Genomic DNA, 23,645 nt, shown 5'->3' on the forward strand with positions numbered 1-23,645 from the left:
TCTAAAGCTTTAAAGTAAATGGTATGGAGTAGAAATGGCTAAAAACACTGAGTGGAAGTAGAAAACAGCATGACCCAGAAGTACTTAGAAGCACTACTTAAAACGACATACACACCCACCATGACATCACCTACTAATTAGTAAAATCTCAGCTTTGAGTTGAGCAATTTTGCTATTGCCAGCTTAGCATTCTGAAACTGGATACGCCAAAACAACCAGTGGTTCAGTCTGAAATTAAGCCCATGCTCATTGGGTAGCAACTTGCAAATAAAATGTCATTAGCCAATGAGCATTTCCTGGAAAATCATAATTTCTGACTTAGTAAATTTAATGTTTTATGAAATATAACTTGTGACTGAGCTCACAAATAATCAGTAAAATGTTGATGTTAAAAAGGACTGGAAGGCCGTTAACCTTATAATTCTATGTAAACCAAAGTCCTTTTACAGGCAGACGTTCCCACCGCCTGCTGACCTTCAGAAAGAATGAAAGCTTGAGGGGCCTCACACCCTTAAACTATGCTCATCTTTTACACCACAAATGAACTCTAGTCAAAATATATTGGTGGAGGGCCAATCAAATGTCATGGGTCGAACAGCCACCCCATGTCCCCCCTCTACATACGCCCATGATAAGATATAAGGTCAGTTGTCTCCTTAAAAATACATTATTACAGATCAAGAATCATGAAGCAGGTTGACAGCAGTAAATGCGAGGTGTCTAATAAGCAGAAAGGAAACGTGTTAGCAGTATGATCCTTCCTTTAATGTTCATTAGCTACTTGTGACAAACCAAGCAGCCTTAAATTTAATTACCATCTTACCACAGGGAATGAACACTTTGTGACTGTTTAACATCTTTATTTTCATATCAGCCAAAAAAAAAAAAAAAAAAAAAAAAAAGGTACAAAAATTAAATATGAATGACTTCAAAGAAACCCTCTCAGAGCAGCACCAGCTTCTCATTGAGAGCAATCTGTGCTTGGGTGAGGTTGGACAGGTAGGTCACCATCAACAGGTCCTGCAACAACAAAAGAGAGCATTTAGATTCACACTAAACTAAAGTGAAAGATTATAACAGCATAACAAGGAAACAAGATTAAAGGATGGCAAGTTTGGAAAGATAATGCCCAGATAAATGATGCAAAAATACTTCCATCTTCTAAAGCTTCTAATCCTGAAGTAAAACAGTATGATGCAAGTAGAGCCCAGAGACCATAAATAACCATAAAAACAGGAGGAGAGTTTAATTAAATGCCAAAAACAACTCAGAGCTCACCTAAAGCCTCTTATATAAGAGATATGACAATTCAGTTTACTCTTTTTAGAGCCAATGTGTTTATACGTGGAGAGAAATTAAGTACATTATTGCCACAACAATAAAATTTTCAGCTACTTCCTTGTCACAACAGGTCAGCACAGCGGGTTCGATTTGGCAGTTTATTGCCAGATGATCTTCCTGACGCTAGACTTGTGTCTCTACCACAATAATAAAAATGACAGTGTCTATTAAGCTAGTCTCTACTGCTATTTTTTAAGTGCCATTTGCCTGTCTGTTTAGATCAAATAGCAAAACAAAAACAGTAGTTGTCACTGATATAGTAACTTAAACACGAGCACTTACATTGATGTTGGAATTGAGCATGTTCTCAAAGTCCTCAGGTGAGATAGTGGGCACTTTGTTTACCAGATCCATCAGGAAACGGCCCACGCTGTTGTCTGCTGTCACCTTGCCAGACTGAAACAGAACAACATGAACTTCATAGCCATCATCAGCGCAAAACTTAATTACTGCTCAAATGTTCCCAGGTGACCAATATTAAGTTAAATTGGCAGGGATTTAATTAGAAAAGAAAAAAAAAAACCCAGGGGACAAGTTTGTCTTGATACTCACCAGCACATCCTCAATGTATGCCAGCACTGTGGTCAACATGTCCTGTACCCTGGCTGCAGCACCACCAACCTGAGACAGGTCAGAGGTCAGCCCCTTGGTACGACTGGGGGTCACACGTGTTCGCTGTAGCAGGTCCACTAAAGAACAAATAGAGAGTATAATATAAAGTTTTCTTTCCTTTCATATGCACCCCAGCGAGTTGTTTGAGACACTGGGATTTAATTATTTGGCATTTCACAGATACTTAGTCACGAAGCATTTGTTTTCAAACAGTCGCCTTCATTTATTCTTTGTATTCTTACCGCCTATCCTCTCAGTGTCATAGTACACATACTTGACAGACAGTGGGGTGAACATCACACCAACTGTCTTTCCTGGCACACCCATCTGCGCACTGTGTAGGAGACACACAAACACATTCAGAGAAGCACTTTCAGGCTGTAGATGATCACATAAACACAGGCGCTGACAGAAAGATCAGCCAACCTGACGTAGGCGCGGATGTTCATTTTGCCACTCTGCAGTGCCGTGTCCACGGTCAGGTGAATGGGATTAGAGGCCTCACGGCTGTAGTACTCGTGGATGAGCACTGAATGTTCTGTGATATCAAAGCCTGTGGCATACCTGTCAGAAAAGATGAACATCTGCTAAAGAATACTGTTTTTTCCACTTTTAACTTTAAATTGTTAATATGACCGACTGACGCACCATCCGATGATGACCTCTGTAGGTGAAACCCTCTTGTGAAGCTCGTACATGTTCTTGGCAAACTCCATGTCCACAGCAACCTGTTGTCAAAAACAATGCATTTAAGCACAGCCATGTACACGGTCTCGTAAACATTTCTACAGAATCATCTTTCACTTGTGAAAGAATTCAGTGATAATTACATAACTGCACATTACCTGCACATGTGATGTGACAATAAAAGTGATTTGATTTTGATTTGATAATACATGTATTAGTCATAGCTACCCTGTAAGATATTTTGTAATTCACTGTCTCACAAAGCAGGATTAAACATAGTAGGTGGTATCAAAAACCTTAGAAACTAACGATTTAGCCTCCACCCCATACCTGATAGCATAACACCACCTATAGTTTTCTGAGGGGGGTTGTTTCTATTGTTTACTCAGCTACTCAAAAGTAGTGCTTTGCAACACTATTACACATATCAAAATGAAGTATCGCTACAGTGACCCAGATCATATCCAGAAAAGAACTTCTTGTAACAGGAAGAATCACAATCAGAATACTTTATTAATCCCCAAGGAAATCATGTAGCCTCAGTAGCCATTTAGAAAAACTACCAGGAATTTATTCAGCCTGGTATTTAGCAGCCATATCGAAATTAAAACCTTAATGGACATTTAAAAACCCAGACTCATCTAATTAAAGACACAAAAGCACAAACACACAAGTTTGATAAATTTTAGTTATCTTTTTCTTTGTTGATGCTCCTAAGATTTTAATTCATGACTCTTTGAGTTTCGGATATTTCTAACTGAATAATGCGTTATTCTTTAGATTACTTGCTGAATGTCAGTTTCGTGTCTTGTTTATTACTCGATGGCCGATGTGGAATGGCTACTGTATTACTTGCCCTTTCCACTTGGCTTCAACATCAGCAATAAATAAAATTATGTTAGCTGCAAATAAAGAGTTTAGTAACATACCTCATCTTCAGATTCATTGTGAGGGACAGAGAAGCAGTTGGTCACCTCGATAGAGTGCTTGTCAATAGTACCTGAAAAAAGCAAATGTTTCAGTTCTTACATTATATTGTTGTAGCGACGAGCAGCTTCACTGTAAGTTAGCAAACAAGAGGATTCTCCATTAAATCGACAGTAATAAGCGCTAACATCAGCGATCTTTTCCTGTTGCTAAGCATCAAATGAGTGCAAACCCCACCAAAATGGAAAAAAGTCCAGGTGATTTGCTAACTTTTTAACTATATGAACAACTGAGTGGGCGGCCAGCTGTTACGAGTGATGCCGCTAGCTAACTAACAGTAGCTAATGCTAGTCAGCTGCTGAACTGAACCAGCATGTGTTAGCAGCTAAAGCTAAAAGCAGCTAACTATGCGGCAACTGGTTTCGTGCGAAATCGGTCCAAGCGGCGCAGGACAAACATATTGTCTTTTTACTTACCCAAAAGGGTTCCAATCACACGACTCGCTCCCTCATTTCTTCGCTCGTAAGAGTCGCAGATAGAAGCGAGAACGACGGGATGAATTTTCACAACTGGCCCGAACACCGACATCTTGGAAAAGGAGGGCAGACTACTGATCACACTGCCTGAAGAGACCAACTGATTACCGGCGTCATGGACACATATACCGCCACCTTGAGGCTGGCGGATAAATAGCGGTTAGTGAGAATAATGCTAATTATGATCAAGTCATTGATATCATTGTGATACAATGTTGTAGGACTGTATCTTCCTCTATAAGCGGAATTTTTTAATTAGTGAATTATTCTAACAAGGAGTCTGGTATAATAATAGTAATAATAATGTTATTATGGAAAAGCCATAAAAAGGATTGCATCACAATCAGACCATATTTAAAATGACATATACAATGAGCATTATTACATCCAATCTGTATGTTTATGTTTCTGCATTTTTGCATTGTTACTGCATCACAAAGGCCTTTAATTTCCCCATCAGTGAACTCTGCAGATGCTGAGGGTCTGACCGAGAGGAGGGAGAGGACTGTCCCTTCTGTTGTGGAAATGAGAAGCGTCTGAGGCAAGCAGGCAAACAAGCAGGCAGGCTTGATAGGGGCTGGGCTGATGACAGCATCCTCTACCGCTCCACACCTGACCGACTCCATCAGATACACAGATGATGGAGCTCTCCGCGCTGCCGGGTTATTATCCTGTTGCCTCCATTTCGCACATCCACTGCCAGACACATGTTCTGAAAAAGCCTTATCGTTAATCAGAGTACTTGAACTGTTTTTTTCGGGTTTGTTTGGGTGTGTGTGTGTGTGTCTTTAGCTTGGGCTGCCCGCTTTTTATTTTTTGTGAATACTGAGCGGTCGGATCGAGGTGGTCTTTGTTTTCCAGGAAAAGCGAACAAGAGTGGACTGATTATGCTGCGTCGCTCGTAAATACCAGAAATGGGTGTAATTGAACCAAGGTTGCGAATCCTGGCTCGTTCTTGGACTCGATTTTCGCCGTTCTTATGGCAAAACATCTGCCCAATCTGGGTCTTACACATCTACAAGTTGGTGCACTGAGCAGGTAGGATTTTACTCGTTTATCTTTGGTCTGTGTGACATTAAAACCGTAGCTGAGCTGTTTGGTTCCTGTAGCCCTCTTGCCGGCTCACAGACACTCTTTAACAGAGGCTATTTCTGATCCATCCATCAGGCGTAGTGCGTCATCTTGACTGTCACCATCAGTCTCCTCTGGCGTCCAATCCGCCAGTTGTCCAAATGGACGCACATCATCCAAGGCTATAGAGGACTAGGACTCCATTTTACTGAGTAAATATTTCATCACGTCTCGTTATCCATGTATATATTTAACTCGGCTTCTTATATAGGACTTATGTAAGACTATTTCAACAGGCCTGCTGTATAAATCCAGCATATTTAAAATAGCACGAAGTGCACTTATACAACACACACGTCTGGGCCACACACACACTCCTAGCCCGAGGCTTTTTATGAAACATACAGACCAGTTAAAGTGGCTCTGATATGCATATGCCATGTCGTGCATCAGGAATAGGGGTCTTTCAGAGAACTAATTTATTCTACCATTGTGTCTAATTTCCAAGGACTTTCAAAGTTATCCATATTCAATCTGAAAATAAGGACTTATTCCTTTATTTTATTATTAAAAGACTTCAAATGAGACTTTGACAATAGTAATAAAAGCACAAAAAATGATACACATTTATTTATAGGTTTTTAGAATTTATTATAGCAACATCAGAGTTCAAGCACTCCTGTGAGGAGGTCTTGTTTCTTTAAAGAAATCATTTGACAGTGAATTATTGTGACAGTAAAACAGATAATCAATTCCATTGTTTCATTTGATCAGATCATTGTGTTCTTCTGCTTTATTCCAGGCTTCAGACAAGCAAACAAATGGTTCAGTCAATAGGTACTGGACAGACTCTGCCTTAGGGAGGATATCAATAACACATTAATACTCTTTACACGCTTACACACACACACACAAACGCACGCACACACAGACGTAGACCATGGCTCTGGAGAACTCCATCTTCCCCTCCCGTCCGGACTCGCTCTCGCTCCCTGTGGAGGAGAAGGTGGAGAGCGAAGAAGTGGAGGTGGCCACGGAGGTCACAGCCTCCACGGGAGTCTTCAACGTATCGGAGGAGCTGGGCCACGTCGTCACCACAGAGACGACTTCTTCCCTTCCGAACTCGGCTCCGGTCAAGAGATCGTTTCAGTCCAAGCTGGCCGAGCGGGAAGCCAATGCTAATCAGCACAGGAAGAAGACACAGGGGACGGAGAAGGAGAGGGGACGGTTCGGGTGGGGTGAGTGACTCTCAAGATGACATCTTGTCCTTGATCCCCCTTCTGTTTGGAACAGTGCACTCACTATGTTCTTTAAATGTTGTGGCTTCTTTCTGGACCTGCAGTTCAACCAGACTGAAATGCATCACTATTAATCTCTTTGTATCTGATAAAAATCTCGAGAGATTTAGAGATATTGACTTACTCCTGGATGAACATTTTCTCCATTCAGCCCTGCACCCTCTTCTCCTCCCCATCTGTCTCGCAGTAGTAGTAGTGAATCTTTTCTAATTTAGACCATACTGCAGAGCTTCACCCCTCAGCAATTTTGACAGTCTTGCTCATTAAGCTCTGCTCTGTTTGCTCCAATCTTTGCCGTACATCTTCATAGAATAAAAAGAAAGAAAGCCTAACTAGGGAACTAGGGAAATGTGCAGTTTATATGACCCTTCGGTGTTTTAACTCCAACTTGTGATCAAGAATTGATGTCATCATCGCAAAGGACAAAAATCCTACAAAGCAGAGCCAGACTTTTTTTGCAGAAAAGGCAGATTTTGTTTTACCTTAAAATAAGTCTCCATAGCTTGAGTAGCATGCACAGTGATTGATATTCATTGATTAAAGCGTATGTGATAGCGGTATAGTGTCATAATTTCAGTTCTGGCTTGGTGCATCCACAGTAAAAAGCCTATAAAACAAAACAAAACAAAACAAAACACAGATGAAGTCCAGTGTTATAGCTTTTCTTCTCCAAGCGTTTGATGATGTTGTCCCGTCGCACTTCATCTGCTCTGTTTTATTCACCTGTCATTTTTCATTTATGTTTTCCCTTCTTCACCAGTCTGACTTTCCTTTGAGCCACGCTGAATCTCCCTCAGTAGTTTTGTCCCTTGCTACCTCCCTGTGTTTATGCTCACGTCTCTCTAAGTGCCTTCATCCAATTCTCATCGTCTGACTGCAGTCAGAGTTGTAGCTTTAAAAACAAAACATTTCAGAAAGAGAGCCTCATGTTTTTGAAAGTGTTTAATGGAACAATAAAGAGTTGTCTTCAACGCTGTAAAGGATCAAAAGGCGATGGCACTTTTCCTCCCATTTGTTAGCCTCACAGATTTCTAATCGGGCCCCTTCTCTTCTGTCTCCACCCTTCCACCAGCCCGCACTCGCCGTAAGAGACAGCGCTACGTGGAGAAGAACGGTCGATGCAATGTGCAGCATGGTAACATGCGGGAGACTTACCGATACCTGACGGACATCTTCACCACTCTGGTGGACCTCAACTGGCGTTGCTCGCTCTTCGTCTTTGTCATGGCCTACGCTGTAACATGGCTCTTCTTCGGAGCCATCTGGTACCTCATCGCCTACTGCAGGTAAGATTTAAGATAAAGTCATGTGCACTAATGTATTTGGATCTCTTGCAGTGTGGGAAATCACCATTTGATCTCCCGCTGAATTTGTAAGTGTGCTACCTTGCAAAGAAATGAACAGTCTTTAATGACATGACACTCAGTGGAGAAACTCTTGTGGGCAAACACAGCAGTAAGATGTTTCTCATAGTTGGCCACCAGGTTTTCACTCATCTCTGGAGGGATTTTGTCCCACTGCTCTTTACAGAAACTCTCTAAATCATTTTGGCTTCTTGGCTGCCGCTTAACAACGCCAAGCTTCATCTGCCTTTAGAGATTTTCTATAGTTTGAAATTAGGAAACTGGCTAGGCCACTCCATGATCTTAATGTGCTTTTGCAGACACTAATTTGCTGCCTCTGTGGTATGTTTTGCGTCATTATCATGCAGGAAAACTCATCCATGACGCATCTTCAGTGTTCTGGCTGAGGGAAGGAGGTTCTTGTTCAAGATTTTATAGTACATAGCACCGTCCATTTGCCCCTTAATGCAGTGAAGTCATCCTGTACCCTTAGGAGAAAAACAGCCCCAAAGCATAATGCTTCCACCTCCATGCCTGACTGTGGGGATGGTGCACTTTTGGTCATACTTAGCATTTCTCTTTCTCCAAACATGACAAGTCGTGTTGATGACAAACAGCTTGATTTTAATATCATCTGACAACAGCAATTTCTCCCAAGATTTCTCTCAATAATTTAGATATTCACTGGCAAACTTAAGATGGGCTTGTACATGTGTGTTCTTGAGCAGGGAGACCTCGTGGTGTTGTAATGTTACCAGTGGTGCTTTTGGTCACTGTGCTCTCAACTGCCTTCATTAAGCTCCCTCCTTGTAGTTTTGTGTTGATGCACCACCTTTCATCCTCACCCCATGAGGCAAGATTGGTCTGATTGATCATTTTATATTTCTTTCATTTCTGAATATTCACACCAACAGTTTCCACCTTCTCCCCAACTTCTTGCTGGTCTTATAGTCCGTACCAGACATTATGCAGATCTACAATTTTGTCCCTGACAGCCTCTTTGTCTTGTGGTGGAGATGCCTGAATGGGAGAAATTGAGTTGAGATCAGGAGTATCTGTAATTGATTGATTGATTGCAATCTGTTCTACATGGGCACAGAGCCAATCTGTGGAGGCCACAATTCTGGTTAGTTGCAGAGGATCAAATATTTATTTCAATCAGTGACATACAAATGACTTTATAACTTTTGTTTGTTTTTCAGTTGTTATTCTGTCTCCATTACAATGAAATTACCATAAAGGTTAGAGACTGTTCATTTCTTTATAAGTGAGCAAACTTACAAAGTCAGCAGGGCATCAAATGATCATTTCCCACAGATTAAGTCCTGATCCATAGGATCCTATTCTGAATCCAAGTGATATCAGGAATATGGGACCTAATTTAAACTTTATCTTTTCATATGGTAGCAACACATTATGACCAAAAACAGGATTTTCCCTTGTCTGTGTGCTTTTTTCTGACAACAAATCCTCACATTAAAGTTTCTTGTTTTGGGAAATTGTCTTTTCATATCTAGAGTTCGAAAAAAAAAGAAGACCATCTTTATGTTTATGTGATCCCATCCAGCAAAATCTTAGTTGGACAGAAATGTAAACAACACTGTATGTATGTAGCTAAAGAGTTGTTTTTGAGTTACTTGAAAAGACATATAATTTCACTAAAAAGTAAAAGAACATCTCTTCCTATTTGTCACCTCTGCAACCTCCTCAACAAGCAGATTCACAGCCAGACTCTTCTTGCTGTGCCACTGCCCTTTGCCCTTTGATGTAGAAATAAGTTTGGAGCATTCAGAATTTCATACAAATGTTATTAACCGGAGTGGACATTGTGTTGCAACAATTGTGTCAATTTGCATTAAAAAAACAAAAATACATGTATTTTTGTTCTCTGGCTGTGATGTAGTGGTTTGCTTAACATTCACTTTGAAACAAAGGTTAATTCAATTGTAATCAAAGCCATTCAGAGCTCTTTTAGACCTGTAATCATCAGAAAATTTCAGAGAAAGCATAAACATGGATTTATGTTTGCAATTAATTTGAATTCAAGTCTATGTAATAACTCCAAAAATGCAGAATTTAACCATTTAAACAGAATTTTGCTCATAAATTTGGTGCTTTTCTTTAACGAGTGCAAAAATTGAAGCGATGTACTGTATAAGATGTACTGTGCTAATCAGGGAGCTTCAGTGGGGATGGCAGGGAAATTTATTTTAGCTCTTTTCTTGTTTGACAGCTTAGTGCTAAACTAAGCTGACTGCCTTCTGGGTGCGGCATCATATTTAGCAGACAGCTATGAGAACATTATTGATCTTTTCACCGTATTTCCCCCAAAGTCCAACCATTCTTTAAGTGAGCATTAGATTTTTACACATCTACCATAAAGGCCAAAATGAAGCTGCTTTCTCAGCCAAAAAAGCAGATGACAAAGCAGTATTAATATTACAGCGTATTTCATCATGATGTGCTGCCTCTTCATGAGCTGTGATTGCTGGATCTCTGCTCTAATTAACTAACGTATTCGTCTCATAAAAATTGTGACCCTTTTTTATATCAATTGCAGGCCATTCAGTTTTGTGCCAGAAAGCTGTCAGTGTTGCTGCAATCCCTTTGTCACCAGCACAGGTCAATAAAAGTCATAGATTATATAAATGACCTAACACCACTTTCGCTAATTAGCGCTCCCTCTCTGGCTGGAGCTGTGTTAATCGGGGACATTAGTGTGTGTAGTGTGTGTTAGAACAGAAATTCTGCGGACTCTTAGTGGCACAGGATTGAAAAAAACCCTCAAAAGATGCTGAGAGCAAGTTGCGCGTGATGATATATGATGAAAGTGGCGGGTTTCTGCAGCCTCGGCAAGAAGTGACAGCATAAATGTTGGCTTAAGCACCATGTTTAAATCTGATGAACAGGATTGCTCCTATTCATTACAGGAATTAGCTGCAAGGTGGTGGAAAATTTAAATGGAGAGATGAATCGTCATCTATATATTTCTGCACCTCCAGTCTAAAAATATATATCTTCTCGCTCTCAGTCTATTTTTCCCTCTTGACACCCACTTTGTCACCTCCCGCCTTCCCTTTCTCACACATTCTGCTTCTCCTCTTCCCAAGGGGTGATCTCGACCATCTGGAGGATGAGACGTGGACGCCGTGCGTGAACAATGTCAATGGCTTCATCTCGGCTTTCCTCTTCTCCATTGAGACCGAGACCACGATTGGCTATGGTCACCGTGTCATCACCGACCAGTGTCCGGTGGGCACAATGCTGCTGCTGCTGCAGGCTATACTGGGATCGATGGTTAACGCCTTCATGGTGAGCAGCTTAACTGGTAAAAAACAGAGATGGGGAAATATTTAGAAATCCATCCATCCTTCTCTCGATTTCGTACCCCTTACCTGGGTTCGGTTTGCAGTCTAAGCAGACTTCTCTCACCCCAGGCACCTCTTGTAGCTCATCCAGGGGGAAAACGAGTTCCCGAGCCAGCTGATTCTTGCAGGATGACTGAAACGCACAAACCCCTCCACCACAATAACATGGCAATTCAAAGATATACGGAGGATATGATTATTCAGACTTTCAAACATTCACTTTCTGATAAATTATGTTTTTTGTTATATTTGTTGGTTCTGTTTTGCCCCACTGTGTTTCTATTTTCTGCATTTTTCGCCCTCCATTCTGTGTCGCCCTGCCTCTGTCTTCATGTCCTGTCTTTCAGTTGCTCCTTCTTTTACTCTAAAGGTAAAGATGTCTAATTTTCCTATCGGTCTTCTGTGTAAATATGACTGTGTGTTTAAGATCGACTCCAGCTTTCCTGTGATCCTGTATCGGATAAGTGGTAAAGAATGGGATGGATGGATGCCCTTTGGACTTTGTGTTTTTTTTTTGGTCTTTGTAACATTACAAGTTTCCTTTTCAATATTTAAACCAGGTGCATGTCCTGCAATTGGGACCTCTCTTCCTATCTCCTATTAAGCATGAGTTTAAATTCATGCAGTGCCAAAGTGAATATTCTCAGTAATTTTGGGATATAAGAATCTTAAATAGACGCTTTCGTATTTAGAATGAATACTGCTGACATCTGTGATGGTTTGTTATCTGATTATGTATTAATGACGATGTAGACATGAGTGTAACATATGTAGCAAACAAGATTGTCAGATGTGTTTTAGCAAAGCAGGAAGTCAGATTAGAGAAACAAATGGAAACGAAAAATGAAAAACAGGCTTCGGAACTTCTGAGTCAGTGTTCAAATTCAGCTAACTCCTTTTGTGCCTGCAATTTCTGTTTGACCCGAGACTGTTTGCTTAAACGGAAGCTTCCTGTCAGCTCAGCTGAATCAAATAAAATAATGATACGCTGTTTTTTTTTAGCTTAGAGAGAAGATTGAATGCACAAATACAGTGGAGCCATAATGACGCAAATTATATGCAGATGGTATTCTTCCTAAAAAAAAGAATATTTACACAGAAAATGCCGATGAAGCTAAATTTTTTTTGCACGGTGTAAGCACTCTTTTGATGAGGATGAATTCACACTCCGACATCCAGGCTGAATCATGTTTATGCATGTTTGGGAGCTGGAAACATTCCAAATTAACAACTGATGTACACGTAGCGTGGGCTGTTTTACTATGCATATAAAAACAGTTGAGTGTGGGGTTAAGTCAAGTGTCACTGATCTTTTTAGACAAGAGAAACTGGCAATAGCAAGCTCTTCTAAAAAATGATCAAGGTTAGTTTGTATTCAGCGGCCACAATGAATGTGTTCCAGATGTGCAGACTACACCGGAATTATTCAGCTCTTTAGCTGATGTGTTTGTTATAAACACCAAGACATATGTCTTGGTGTTTATATATTATGTTCCTTTCATAATAATCCTCTGCTTTTCTACTTTGTGCAAGGCTCCCTGTGGCTTTGACTTTTTAGCAGGGCCCATGTTTCACATTGTTCCTTCCTCTCTGTCCAGGTGGGCTGCATGTTTGTAAAGATCTCGCAGCCTAACAAACGAGCTGAGACGCTGGTGTTCTCCAAACACGCTGTTATCTCGCCGAGAGACGACAAGCTCTGCCTGATGTTCAGGGTGGGAGACCTTCGAAGTTCCCACATTGTGGGGGCCAACATCAGGGCCAAACTCATCAAGTCTAAGCAGACTCAGGAGGGTGAGACAGTTAATAATGAATCTTTCTTTTTCTTCCTTTGGTGACAAAAACTGTAACAACTACACCTATTGAAAAATCAAATGGCCCAGTATATAATAACAATAATAATAATAATAATAATAATAACATACTTGGCCATGTGAACCGCTCATTCTAAGATCTCTTTTGTGTCTTTCTAGTATTCTGTCATTTTAAACCTGAGCTTCCAGGTACAACCTCTCTCCTTGTCTCCACTTTATTGGCTCTTCCAGGTGAGTTCATCCCTCTGGATCAGACAGACATCAGTGTGGGCTTTGAGACGGGCGATGATCGTCTCTTCCTGGTCTCACCATTGGTGATTTCCCATGAGATTGACGCACGTTCACCCTTCTGGGACATGTCGCAGGCCCAGCTAGAGAAAGAAGACTTTGAGATTGTGGTCATTCTAGAAGGAATGGTGGAGGCCACTGGTGAGAAGGCAAACACCAAATTAAGAAACATCTGCGAGTTTAAATCTATTAATGTAACCCCTAAAAAAAGCATGTTTTATTTGTTGTCCTTGATTTTGAAATGAAGAGACTCCTCCTGTGGGCAGAAACCTTGCAAGCTTTGTAAATCACCCTTAAAACTAACCACAGCACTGAGCGCTATTTTGGGGATTGCACTCATACATTATTTTGTCCCGTTTATTAAATCTAGCCCCAGGTCCTATAATAAATCAGCAAATAAATAGTAAATAAAGAAATCATCTGGTTTAGTAGTTTAGATTAAATTAAAACATTGAACAAAAAAAATAAGGAGAAACTCATTTCCATGTATGCACAAGAAATGACAAAAACCTAGAAGTCACGGTCTAGCAATCTGCAGTCTGATGTTACCCCAACAGAAAGCAAACTGTTTAAAACTGGAGACTCATCTACCCTTGGGCAAATCACAGAGCCCTGCTGCGCTTACTCACTCTTGATAAATCATCAGTAAAAGTGGACCTATTATGCTATATATTTCCAGCGCCATATTTTTATTTTTAGCCTCTTCTAGAGTGGCTTTGCATGAGTCACAGATTCCATCCATCTTCTTCCGCTTATTTAATTCATTGTCGTGAAGTGGATCCCAGTAGTTGCAGGGATTTAGAATGACCCGATCCAATTTAACCTGATCCATGTCTTTGGACTGTGGGAGGAAGCTGGAGTTCCCAAAGAGAATCCACACATACACAAGGAAACTGTACAACATGCAACCCTCCTTTAGCTAATTTCTTCCAATTGGCTGCCCCTTGGAAACAGATGGGAAAGGATTCCTATCCACTCACCCATCCATCCATCCATCCATTCATCCAGTAAAATAAAAAAAACTATTTCGGACACTATTGGGACTTTATGCCAAAATATCAGAGCTGAGTCTGCTAGATGAATAACTGACGACTACTACTACTACTGCATTTTTGTCACAAATATAGAATACACTGAGCAAATTTTCTTAAACGAATAAATGCAAATATTTAGTGGCAGTTCCTACCTTGATTTGCTGCCATCTTTCCTCTCATCCTACTACGTTTTTAAAAAAAAAACAGACAATGCATGATGGGATAGGTAACAAAATACTCATACTAAATACATAGCTGCTACACACTAAGTATTAAGTGAATACAGACAGAGTCTATATTAATCCCTCCTCCTTGATATCATACAAAGTTAAGAGAAAAAAAACAGTTTTAAAGAAAGTGTACGGAGCAGTCTGAACTTTTGGCTCATAGGGATTACTTGTAAAAATCCTGACTTTAACAGTATACAAGAAAAGAAATAAGGAAAAGCAAAACTAATCCTCTTGAAAAAACATATCATATCAATTTATAAAGCACTTTAAAAAAAAACAACAGGGATGAACAAAGTGCTAAACAATAGCACCAAATATAAAAGACAAATCGAGGCCACCAGGTAGATGATATAGAGACATAAAAGAGTTGTGGAAGTTAAACAATATAGGAGTACACTAAAGTATGTTTTACTTTCTCCTGCTAGTCTTAAGTGCATCTGGATTTATAGGATATTCATTCCCAAAGTAATTTGCACAAGCTGGGACGTTCCAAATATTATGTGCTTGTTTATCTTTTCTCCCTTATCCCTCTCTTATATCGCCTTACGTCAGATTCATTCTGAGAGGATGATATACTCTACTAGTTTCCTCACAGTTTAGCAAGAACTCAGTGTATCGAGGCTATTCAGGATGTGTATCTGTGAGGTAAAGGTGGCCTCTCCACCTACACCAAATATTGATTCCCTTAGTCAGAGCGCTATGTTACAAAGACTTAGCTGACAGTCATAACTCTGCTGCAGAGAACATCCTTACAACGACAGCTTGCCAGTGAAATTGTTTGTGACTAAATGGGTAAATGAATTATGTTTGTGTAAGAGTTCTTGGTGTGGTGCTTTTACTCTTCTGCTTTGCCATAGCCAGGCACAGCGAATCCAGTTAATATCAAATCATTTATCACACAGACCAGAACAAATGCCGTGAGGGAAAATGTGTATTATGAATCTCTATAGTCATCCATTTGTTTGTGCATGCAGGGATGACATGCCAGGCAAGGAGCTCGTATCTTGCAGAGGAGTTGTTGTGGGGTCACAGGTTCAGCCCAATGATGTCGCTGGCAGAGGGCTTCTTTGACGTCGACTATGGAGCCTTTCACCACACATTTGAGGTAATGTCTCTTGAAGAAGATGTGATGAGGGCAAGCTAATAAAGCACAGCATGATTTGTTGCACTCCCATGACACCTGTCACAGGTGTCACTGGAAAAGAGAGGGGGTACACTCTGGGCAGCTCGCCAGTCTTTCGCAGAGTTATACAAAGGGGTGGACAAAGATTGATGCTTTGATTTACACCTAAAGCCAATGTAGAATCACCAGTTAACCTAACATGCACGTCTAGTAAAATCTTCTCTTATAAGTATGTGTACCTCATGAAGATGAAGTGCCTCAGGGTCTGTCTTAAAATATAATTTACTATTTAACAGAAAATCTCACCTCAATTTTCCTAATCATGATCAACAAGCAGATAGCCAAGGACTGCATGAATTTGTGTTTAAATTTACTCACAGAAATTTTAAAGTATTCCAAATATTCTTAGTGGCTATGTTGGTTTCCAAAAACATTTAATATGTGACATTTCTGTTAACAGTATAATTTATTTTAATTATTATTATTATTATTATTTTAATTTATTTTCTCTAGTTATGGAAGAAGGTTTGCTTGGCTATGACGGAAAACATCATAAGGTGAAGGAAAGAGAACAGTAGTGTTCAGAGAACCTGCTTCACTTTGAGTAAGGCACTTCAAAATGTCACAGTGGATGACTGTCCTTAGGACGGGCTACAAAGTACTCATTTGGCTTCATCTCGATGTTTTCTTCTTGTGTTATTATATACAGGCTCTATATGTGGACAAGCATGTGAAAGTTACCACTAAAATCCTAAGGCTAGAAATAATTTAAAATAAATGGTGAAGTTAAATTTTTGTATTTTCTCTTCCCTATTAAGAGATGTTCCACTTTATTCCTTTATTAAAGCTTTCTGCATAGCTGAAGTAAAAATAATTAACAATAAGCATCCGCACCAATCTGTCTGTCGATCTCCCGCCGCCCTCTCCTCTCACTTAATGAACAAAACTCCTTCACTTGGGGCAGTAACTCATCCCTGACCCAGAGTGGGCACTCCACCCTTTTCAGGCTGAAAACCATGGCCTCAGATTTGGAGGTGCTGATTCACACTCGGCTGTAAACTGCTCCGGTGCAAGCTGGAGGCTATCACTTGATGAAGCCGACAGAACCACATCCTCCGCAAAAAACAGAGACGAGATTCTGAGACCGCCCAAGTGGATGCATGCCGCCACTTGGCTATGCTTAGAAATTCTGTCCATAAAAATCATGAACAGAATTGATTCAACACCCACCAGGAACGAGTCTGACTTATTGCCAGCTATATGGACCAAGCTATTGCAACAGTTGTGTGAGGATGGAATGGCTTGTAGGGGTTGTTGGGCAAACTCCCCTGCACCCTCAAGTATCCTCGAGATGGTAAAGAGTCCAGGTCCAGTGATGAAAACCGCATTGCTCCTCCTGTATCTGAGGTTCAATTAACGGAAAGACTCTCCTTTTGAGCACCCTGGCATAGACTTTCCCCGGGAGGCTGAGGAATGTGATTCCACTATAGTTGGAGCACACTCTCCGGTCCCCGGTCATATTCATCATAGAGGCATGTCAACCAAGACAGCCCTACAACATCCAGAGCCTTCAGGAACTCTTGGCTAACCTCATCCACCCCAGGGGCTCTGCCATCAAGGAGTTGTTTAACTGCCTCAGTGATGGATCAATCATCCCCCTTGTCCCCAGGCTCTGCTTCCTCTACGGAAGACGCTTCAGTGGGATTAAGAAGGTCCTCGAAGTATTCCTTCCACCGCCTGATAATATATTCAGCTGAAGTCAGCAGCGCTCCACCCACACTATTCATGGTGCAGGTAGAGCACCACTTTTGCCTCCTGAGTTGCCTGACGGTTTGCTAGAAACTCTTTGAGGCAGTCCAAAAGTCTTTTTCCATGGCCTCTCCAAACTCCTCCCACACCCAAGTTTTTGCTTTGGCCACTGCCTGAGCTGCGATCTATTTGGCCTATAGGTACTTACTGGCTGCCTCCGAAGGCCCATAGGCTAACCAAGCCTGTTAGGACTCCTTCTTTAACATGATCCATTTCGATCATGTCCCAAGTCAGGCCTGTTCCCAACCTGAAGGCCTAGGGAACAAACCCTCTCATCCACCAGGAAAAACTCCAACGTACAAGCAGCAAGCCTAGGGGATACTAAGATACCTACTCTAACCTGCCACCTCTCTCCACGGGCAACTCCAGACTGTGACAGAGTCTAGCCCCTTTCCAGAACTGATTCCAGAGCCCAAGCCGTGCGTTCAGGTGAGCCGACTATATCTAGCTGGTACCTCTCAACCTGAGAACTAGCTCAGGCTCCTTCCCCACCAGAGAGGTGATGTTCCATGTCCCAATCGCTAGACCCTGTAGCCAGGGATCGGTCCACCAGGGTCTTTGACCCTATGGCGCCTCCTGCAGGTGGTGGACCTACAGGAGGGTAGGCACATGTCCCTTTTTTCAAACGCCCTGTGGGCTAAGTCCTGGCCACCAGGTAAAAGGTGAAGATCAGTAAAGGAACCTTCCTGAAACGAACATTAGAAATGCCATCTTGAGAACTCCTATTGGGATAAAGTAATGAAATGAACTGAAAATAAACAAAGGAAGCAAATGAACAGTACAGCTTGCGAGTAAAATAGCTACATAAATGTAAGGCTTCACTGTTAGTTCCTCAGAGTTTAAGAAAAAAGACAATTTTCTATAATTCATCATCTGAACTAAGCAACAATTCTTCTAGAAGCACCAAGATTATTATCTACTCTTTGTCTGTTATCCCTATTCCTGTCTCCACCTACACGTGTAACTGGCAGCTGAATTCTCACATTCTCTTGGGGTTGTTGAAAAGCATGCTGGGATGTGTAGGAACTCTGACTAAAGTATTTATTTCATGTTTATTTTTGTAGAGATGTGGACTGTACATTACATGGACATGTGTTACATACGTGGGCATTTGTAGCCTAATGCAATGAGTCTTTAAAAACATAAACAGAAATACTAACTGAAGTGAGCACTGAAGTGAGCAGACAAACACAGAAAATATGGTGAAGTTTGATTCATGTTCAAGTTTGCAGGTTTTTTTCTGCATAAAGGAACTTTGGAAAGATGTTTTTGCCAAAGCAAAATCACACAGATTGTCATAAGATTATAAGTTTTTAACTAGTTTTGTTATTTTGGATGAAATTTACTGAAAATAACAGACAATTTATATATCAAATGGTTTAAAATAGCCTGAGAAAACAGATGTCTTTAAAATAAAATAATGCAGTCAGAGTTGTAGAAGTGGATGAGGCAGATTACACTAAAAAGATTAGGAACTCGCATTTAAGCTGGCAGAACTGTCAGGCTGTACTTAGACACAGTAATACTTTGAGATAAATCCTAAGGTCTTCATGCTAATATGCCCAAAGTGACATGTTGATGTTTAGCATATTAACATGTTACTGACTGGCAGTAGACACAATGCATAGTTGAGTCTGATAGCAATGTCTTTAGTTTTGCAGATATGTGATTATGGAAAAGTAGATGGTGGTTTATGGTTGTGGTGGCGCTGACAGAGGGAAAATTGTAAGGATCCATTAAAGTAATTTGATATGAAGACAGTGAGACAATGATGAGGCGTGAGAGATGGGTTCATGGTGGGGGTGGGATCATGTCAGCTCGGCTCTGAGCCCCTTCTTGTTTGCAGTGGTGATGGACAGGCTGACAGATGAGTTCATGCCAGAGTCTCTATTCTGTTCACAGAAGAAGTTGTTATTTGTGGGGAGGCAGGCAGAAAGGTGAAGATACAAGGCGTAGAGGTAATGAAGGTAGATGAATTTAAATACCTAGGGGTCAACTATACAAAGCAATGGACAAAGCACAAGAAAGATGAGGAAGAGAGTGCAGGCAGGGTGGAGTGGAATACGTGAAAGGGGAGGTTTTTATAAGGTGGTAGTGAGACCTGCTATACTGTATGGTTTGGAGACAGTGGGACTGACATAAAGACAGGAGGCCGAGGTGGAGGTGGCAGAGTTGAAGATGATAAGAGTTTCACTGGGTGTGACCAGGACGGCCAGGATTAGAAATGAGAACATCAGAGGGACAGTTCAGGCTGAGCATTTTAGGAACAAAATAAGAGAGACAAGGTTGAGATGGGATATAGTGGACAAAGGAATTTGAAAATGCTCCTGCCAGGCAGGAGGAAAAGAGGAAGACCACACAGAAGATTAATGGATGTGGCGGATAAGGACAGATGAGAATATTAGGGATAAGGTGACCCCTAAAGAGATCAGTCAAAAGAAGAAAATAATTTTGTAATGGTTTTTATTTTGGTTAGTTATAGTTTTTCAAAAATAAAAGTTCTAAAGCCAGTCGACATTGTCTTCTCAAGCCATTGTGCTAAAACAAGTCCTGCAGTACTCGCTCTTGCCATTTTACCAACATTGTCTGTAATTCAATTACACAGTGATCATTGGATAATAAATACATTTTTAAAGTGTGCTTTCAAACTGCAATGAAAAAATATCTGTCTATTTATTTTATTTTATTTAATTTATTTAATTTATTTTTTTTTTACCATTTTGCTAATGTATGCTGTTTGTTTTGTTAACTTTCCTTTTAATTATTTTATAAATTGAGTTAAGTTTTGCACATCCTGTTATTGCCTTTTCTAAAGCACTTTGCTATTCATGTCTGGGTAAAAGTTTAATATAAATAAATGTTTCCTGCTTGCTTGGTGGGATCCATTTCCAATCAAAATGTATGACAAATATTAAAAGCATAGTTAGATCAAAATAGAAACTTCAGAAACATAGGACACTGTTTGGGTGGTTGAAGGTGAGCGCTATCAAGTGGAAGTTGCTTAAAATTCTCTGCTGCTGCTTCTTTGATGTGTGAAATCAAAATACAGATGCTGTAAAGCAGCGTCTGGTGCTTTGATGTTCTTAAAGCCTATGGAAGATAAATGCACTGGCTCGTGTATAGCACTTTTCTACTGTACTTGAGCACTCAAAGCACTTTATATAAGATGTCTCATGTTTAGCCATTCACACAAGCACTTTTTTCTACATATAAGGGCCACCCCAAAAGCTAATATACTAAAACGGAAAATACTGAAATGGAACTATATGTGTTAACTCTAACTTATGGAATACATGACGGCAATTACAAAGTCAATTCAAATCAATTTTTATAGAACATGTTAACACAGTAGAAGTTAACCAACATGCTGCAGAGTAAACAATCGAGGCATCATTAAACCATTATAATAAATTTTAAATAAATCAAGCTAATTATCTGATGATATACTGTGACCTGAATCTAAACTGAAACTGAAAAGGTCAGCAAGGATTTTGGGTTCATTCGGATGATAGAGCAGGTCATCTGCTAATCAGTAGGTTGGTGGATCATCACTTCCTAGTTGCTCCAGTTTGCATGCCAAGTATCTTTGGGCAAGATACTAACCCGAAGTTGCTCTCTGAGGCATCAATCGGAGTATGACTGTGTGAAAAAGCATACCAAACAGTGCTAGTGTGAATGGGTAAATGAGGCAATTTGTGTAAAGTGCTTTCAGTGGTCAGAGTAGAAAAGTGCTATAAAAGAACCAGTCTATTCATTTTGGACTACACAAAAGTTAACAGAGAAATCCTCATCTTACTTTTCTGCTTCCTTCTAAGGTGGACACGCCATCCTGCTCAGCACGAGAGCTGTCATTAGCTGCAGCCAGACTTGATGCTCATCTCTACTGGTCCATCTCCAGCAGGCTGGATGAAGAGCCCACTCTGGCCAACCAAGCGGCCAAGCAGCCAGACAGCGGCTCGGCCAACAGCAAAGGAGGGGAGCCGACCTTCATTGTCGGGGAGATGACTGACATCCAGGAGCAATCAGGACTGGGCGAGCTGAATGGCAGCGTTGCCACCGACCAATCAGAATCTGAGGCCTAGAACAGAGAATGTTTACAAAGACCTTCAGTATATCGCCATTACCATGCCACAGTTTCCAGACCTTTACTTTCAAGGCAACAAGTAGTTTCATTAGGCTCACTTCTGCAGTATACTCCATATCTTATGTTACCATCTGAAAGAGTTTATTTCTTGAAACTTTTGTCTTTTCTTTGTGCGTTCGTCTTTGTTAAAAGTGTACTGTATGTGTGCTATCTCCTTTCAGTTTGTTGTGTTAGCTCCAATCACCCTTGCCTATATCTACATTTAAATGACAATACTATGCTTTAGGTGGGGTCAACAGCAGTATATCCTGTGGACCGAAACAGAAACGTAATATGTCCTGTTGGGTAAAAGGATGGCTTCATGTGCAGAGTTAACTATATAGATTGTATACATTTAAATAGGTACAGTGCATAGATGCTTTATTTTCACATGCACTAACATCGACATGGTAGTAGCCTCACATTTGATTAGATGCAAGGATTGTTATGAGATTTAATGCACATCCATCAGGTGTTAACAGGGTGGGAAATTAACACCAGCACACAGCCGCTGGTACATCTGTCTGTTTGGCAACAAACCATCGTGTGGTGCTAGAAAAATGTCTGAACACCTATTTGACCTGACAAAAGTGTAAAAGCATCTGTGAACATCGCAGCTAGCTTCCTGCCCAGAGATTAAGCACTATTTTCTCTTCAGAGGACACAAAATGTTAATGTTTGTTAAAACTACTGATAGAAATTTGCTGCACTCGACACATTACGGTGAGTAGGGTATGTAAAACCTTTAACGTAGAGACAGGTTAACACTCAAGCGTATTCGTGGCTTCGTTTCACATGCAGTGTGTGTACAACGAGGGTAAATGTATCTTTTGTCCCCTGCCAAGTAGAAACTTATAAAGCACAACAGTGTCCTGCTCAGTTCAGCCCAAACTCCTGCTTCCGCTGCTGTGTATATATGTGGTCATTTTTACTTGATGTTTTTAATATTTAAGATGAAACATCAATTAGAATGAATAAACTGCAGTATATTCCACAGGATCTGCATCTGTTTATGTTCTGACGAGAAGCTACATGAAATATGCAACATGAGCGTTCACAAGTTTTCGTGTTTGATAAGAAAACTGGTGTTCAGTCCTGAAAATTTGTTTAATCCTTTTTACTATTAAATTATGTAGTCTAACGATAATAGATAGGCTGAATATATCTTCTCAATTATGGTAAATACCATTCAAGGTTCCCATACTTTGCTTTTGCCATTATATACATCAGCAAATTTCAGTGGTGCAAATGGTACTTTCTACCCTCATACACTTACCTGAAAATGAATTATACACAAAACATACCCCATTTGATAAAATATGATGAACTGTTAAACTATTAGCTCTATAAGCATTTTATTACGTACACCTTGCTAGTCCCAGGTTTAACCCCTTTCATCCATTGACATGACAGCATAACCCAGTTGCTGCAGATACGCCGACTGAACATCCACGATGCGTCCCAAAGGTGATCTACTGGATTGAGATCTGGCGACTGAGAAGGCCAGTGTACAGCGACCCTGTCGTGTTCACAAAACCAGTTTGAGCTTTGTAAGATGCTACGTTTTCCTGCTCGAATAGCCTTTAGAGGCTGTGGTCATAAAGGAACAGACGTGCTCAGCAAAAAGTCAGGTAGGCCATGGCATTTACTCCCGTACACCATTATACCACCAGAAGCCTGAACTGTGACACAAGGCAGGATCAATCCATGCTTTCATGTTCTTTACACCAAATTCTGACCCTACCATCTGAATGTCACAGCAGAAACTCATCCGACTAGGCAACATTATTCTAGTCTCCCGTTATCCAATTTTATTTTGGTGATCCGGTGTCAACTGAAGCCTCAGTTACCTGTTCTAAGCTGACAGGACTTGTACTGTTGCTTTCTTAAGCAGTCTTTCTATTCTCCTCCAACCTCTCGCATCAACGACACATTTAAACCCAGAGAACTGCCGCCAACTGGATATTTTCTCTTTCCTGACCTTTCTCTGTAAACCCTAGAGATAGTTGTGTGGGAAAATACCAGTAGATCAGCAGTTTTTGAA

At 40.6% G+C, this 23,645-nt stretch overlaps 2 protein-coding genes across 2 annotated transcripts; one reads left to right on the plus strand and one right to left on the minus strand.

The window, feature by feature from the left end:
* Positions 1-878: 878 nt before the first annotated feature.
* eif3f (eukaryotic translation initiation factor 3, subunit F) lies at positions 879-4,199 on the minus strand. Its single transcript, XM_080862172.1, has 8 exons — positions 4,044-4,199; positions 3,570-3,640; positions 2,602-2,681; positions 2,380-2,517; positions 2,196-2,287; positions 1,894-2,030; positions 1,624-1,737; positions 879-1,020 (listed from the first exon to the last, which is right to left on the minus strand). The coding sequence occupies exons 1-8, from the start codon at positions 4,153-4,155 to the stop codon at positions 943-945; spliced, it is 822 nt and encodes a 273-aa protein (XP_080718298.1). The 5' UTR covers positions 4,156-4,199; the 3' UTR covers positions 879-942.
* A 456-nt stretch (positions 4,200-4,655) lies between these two features.
* Positions 4,656-22,517, plus strand: kcnj9 (potassium inwardly rectifying channel subfamily J member 9). The gene is made up of 9 exons (XM_080862171.1): positions 4,656-5,141; positions 5,271-5,386; positions 5,977-6,412; positions 7,545-7,758; positions 10,926-11,127; positions 12,782-12,974; positions 13,226-13,423; positions 15,521-15,651; positions 21,294-22,517. Exons 3-9 carry the CDS (start codon positions 6,115-6,117, stop codon positions 21,558-21,560), a joined length of 1,503 nt encoding a protein of 500 aa, XP_080718297.1. The 5' UTR covers positions 4,656-5,141; positions 5,271-5,386; positions 5,977-6,114; the 3' UTR covers positions 21,561-22,517.
* Positions 22,518-23,645: the final 1,128 nt, after the last annotated feature.

This window comes from Rhamphochromis sp. 'chilingali' (genome assembly GCF_963969265.1).
Source record: "Rhamphochromis sp. 'chilingali' genome assembly, chromosome: 16".
Lineage (NCBI taxonomy): Eukaryota > Metazoa > Chordata > Actinopteri > Cichliformes > Cichlidae > Rhamphochromis > Rhamphochromis sp. 'chilingali'.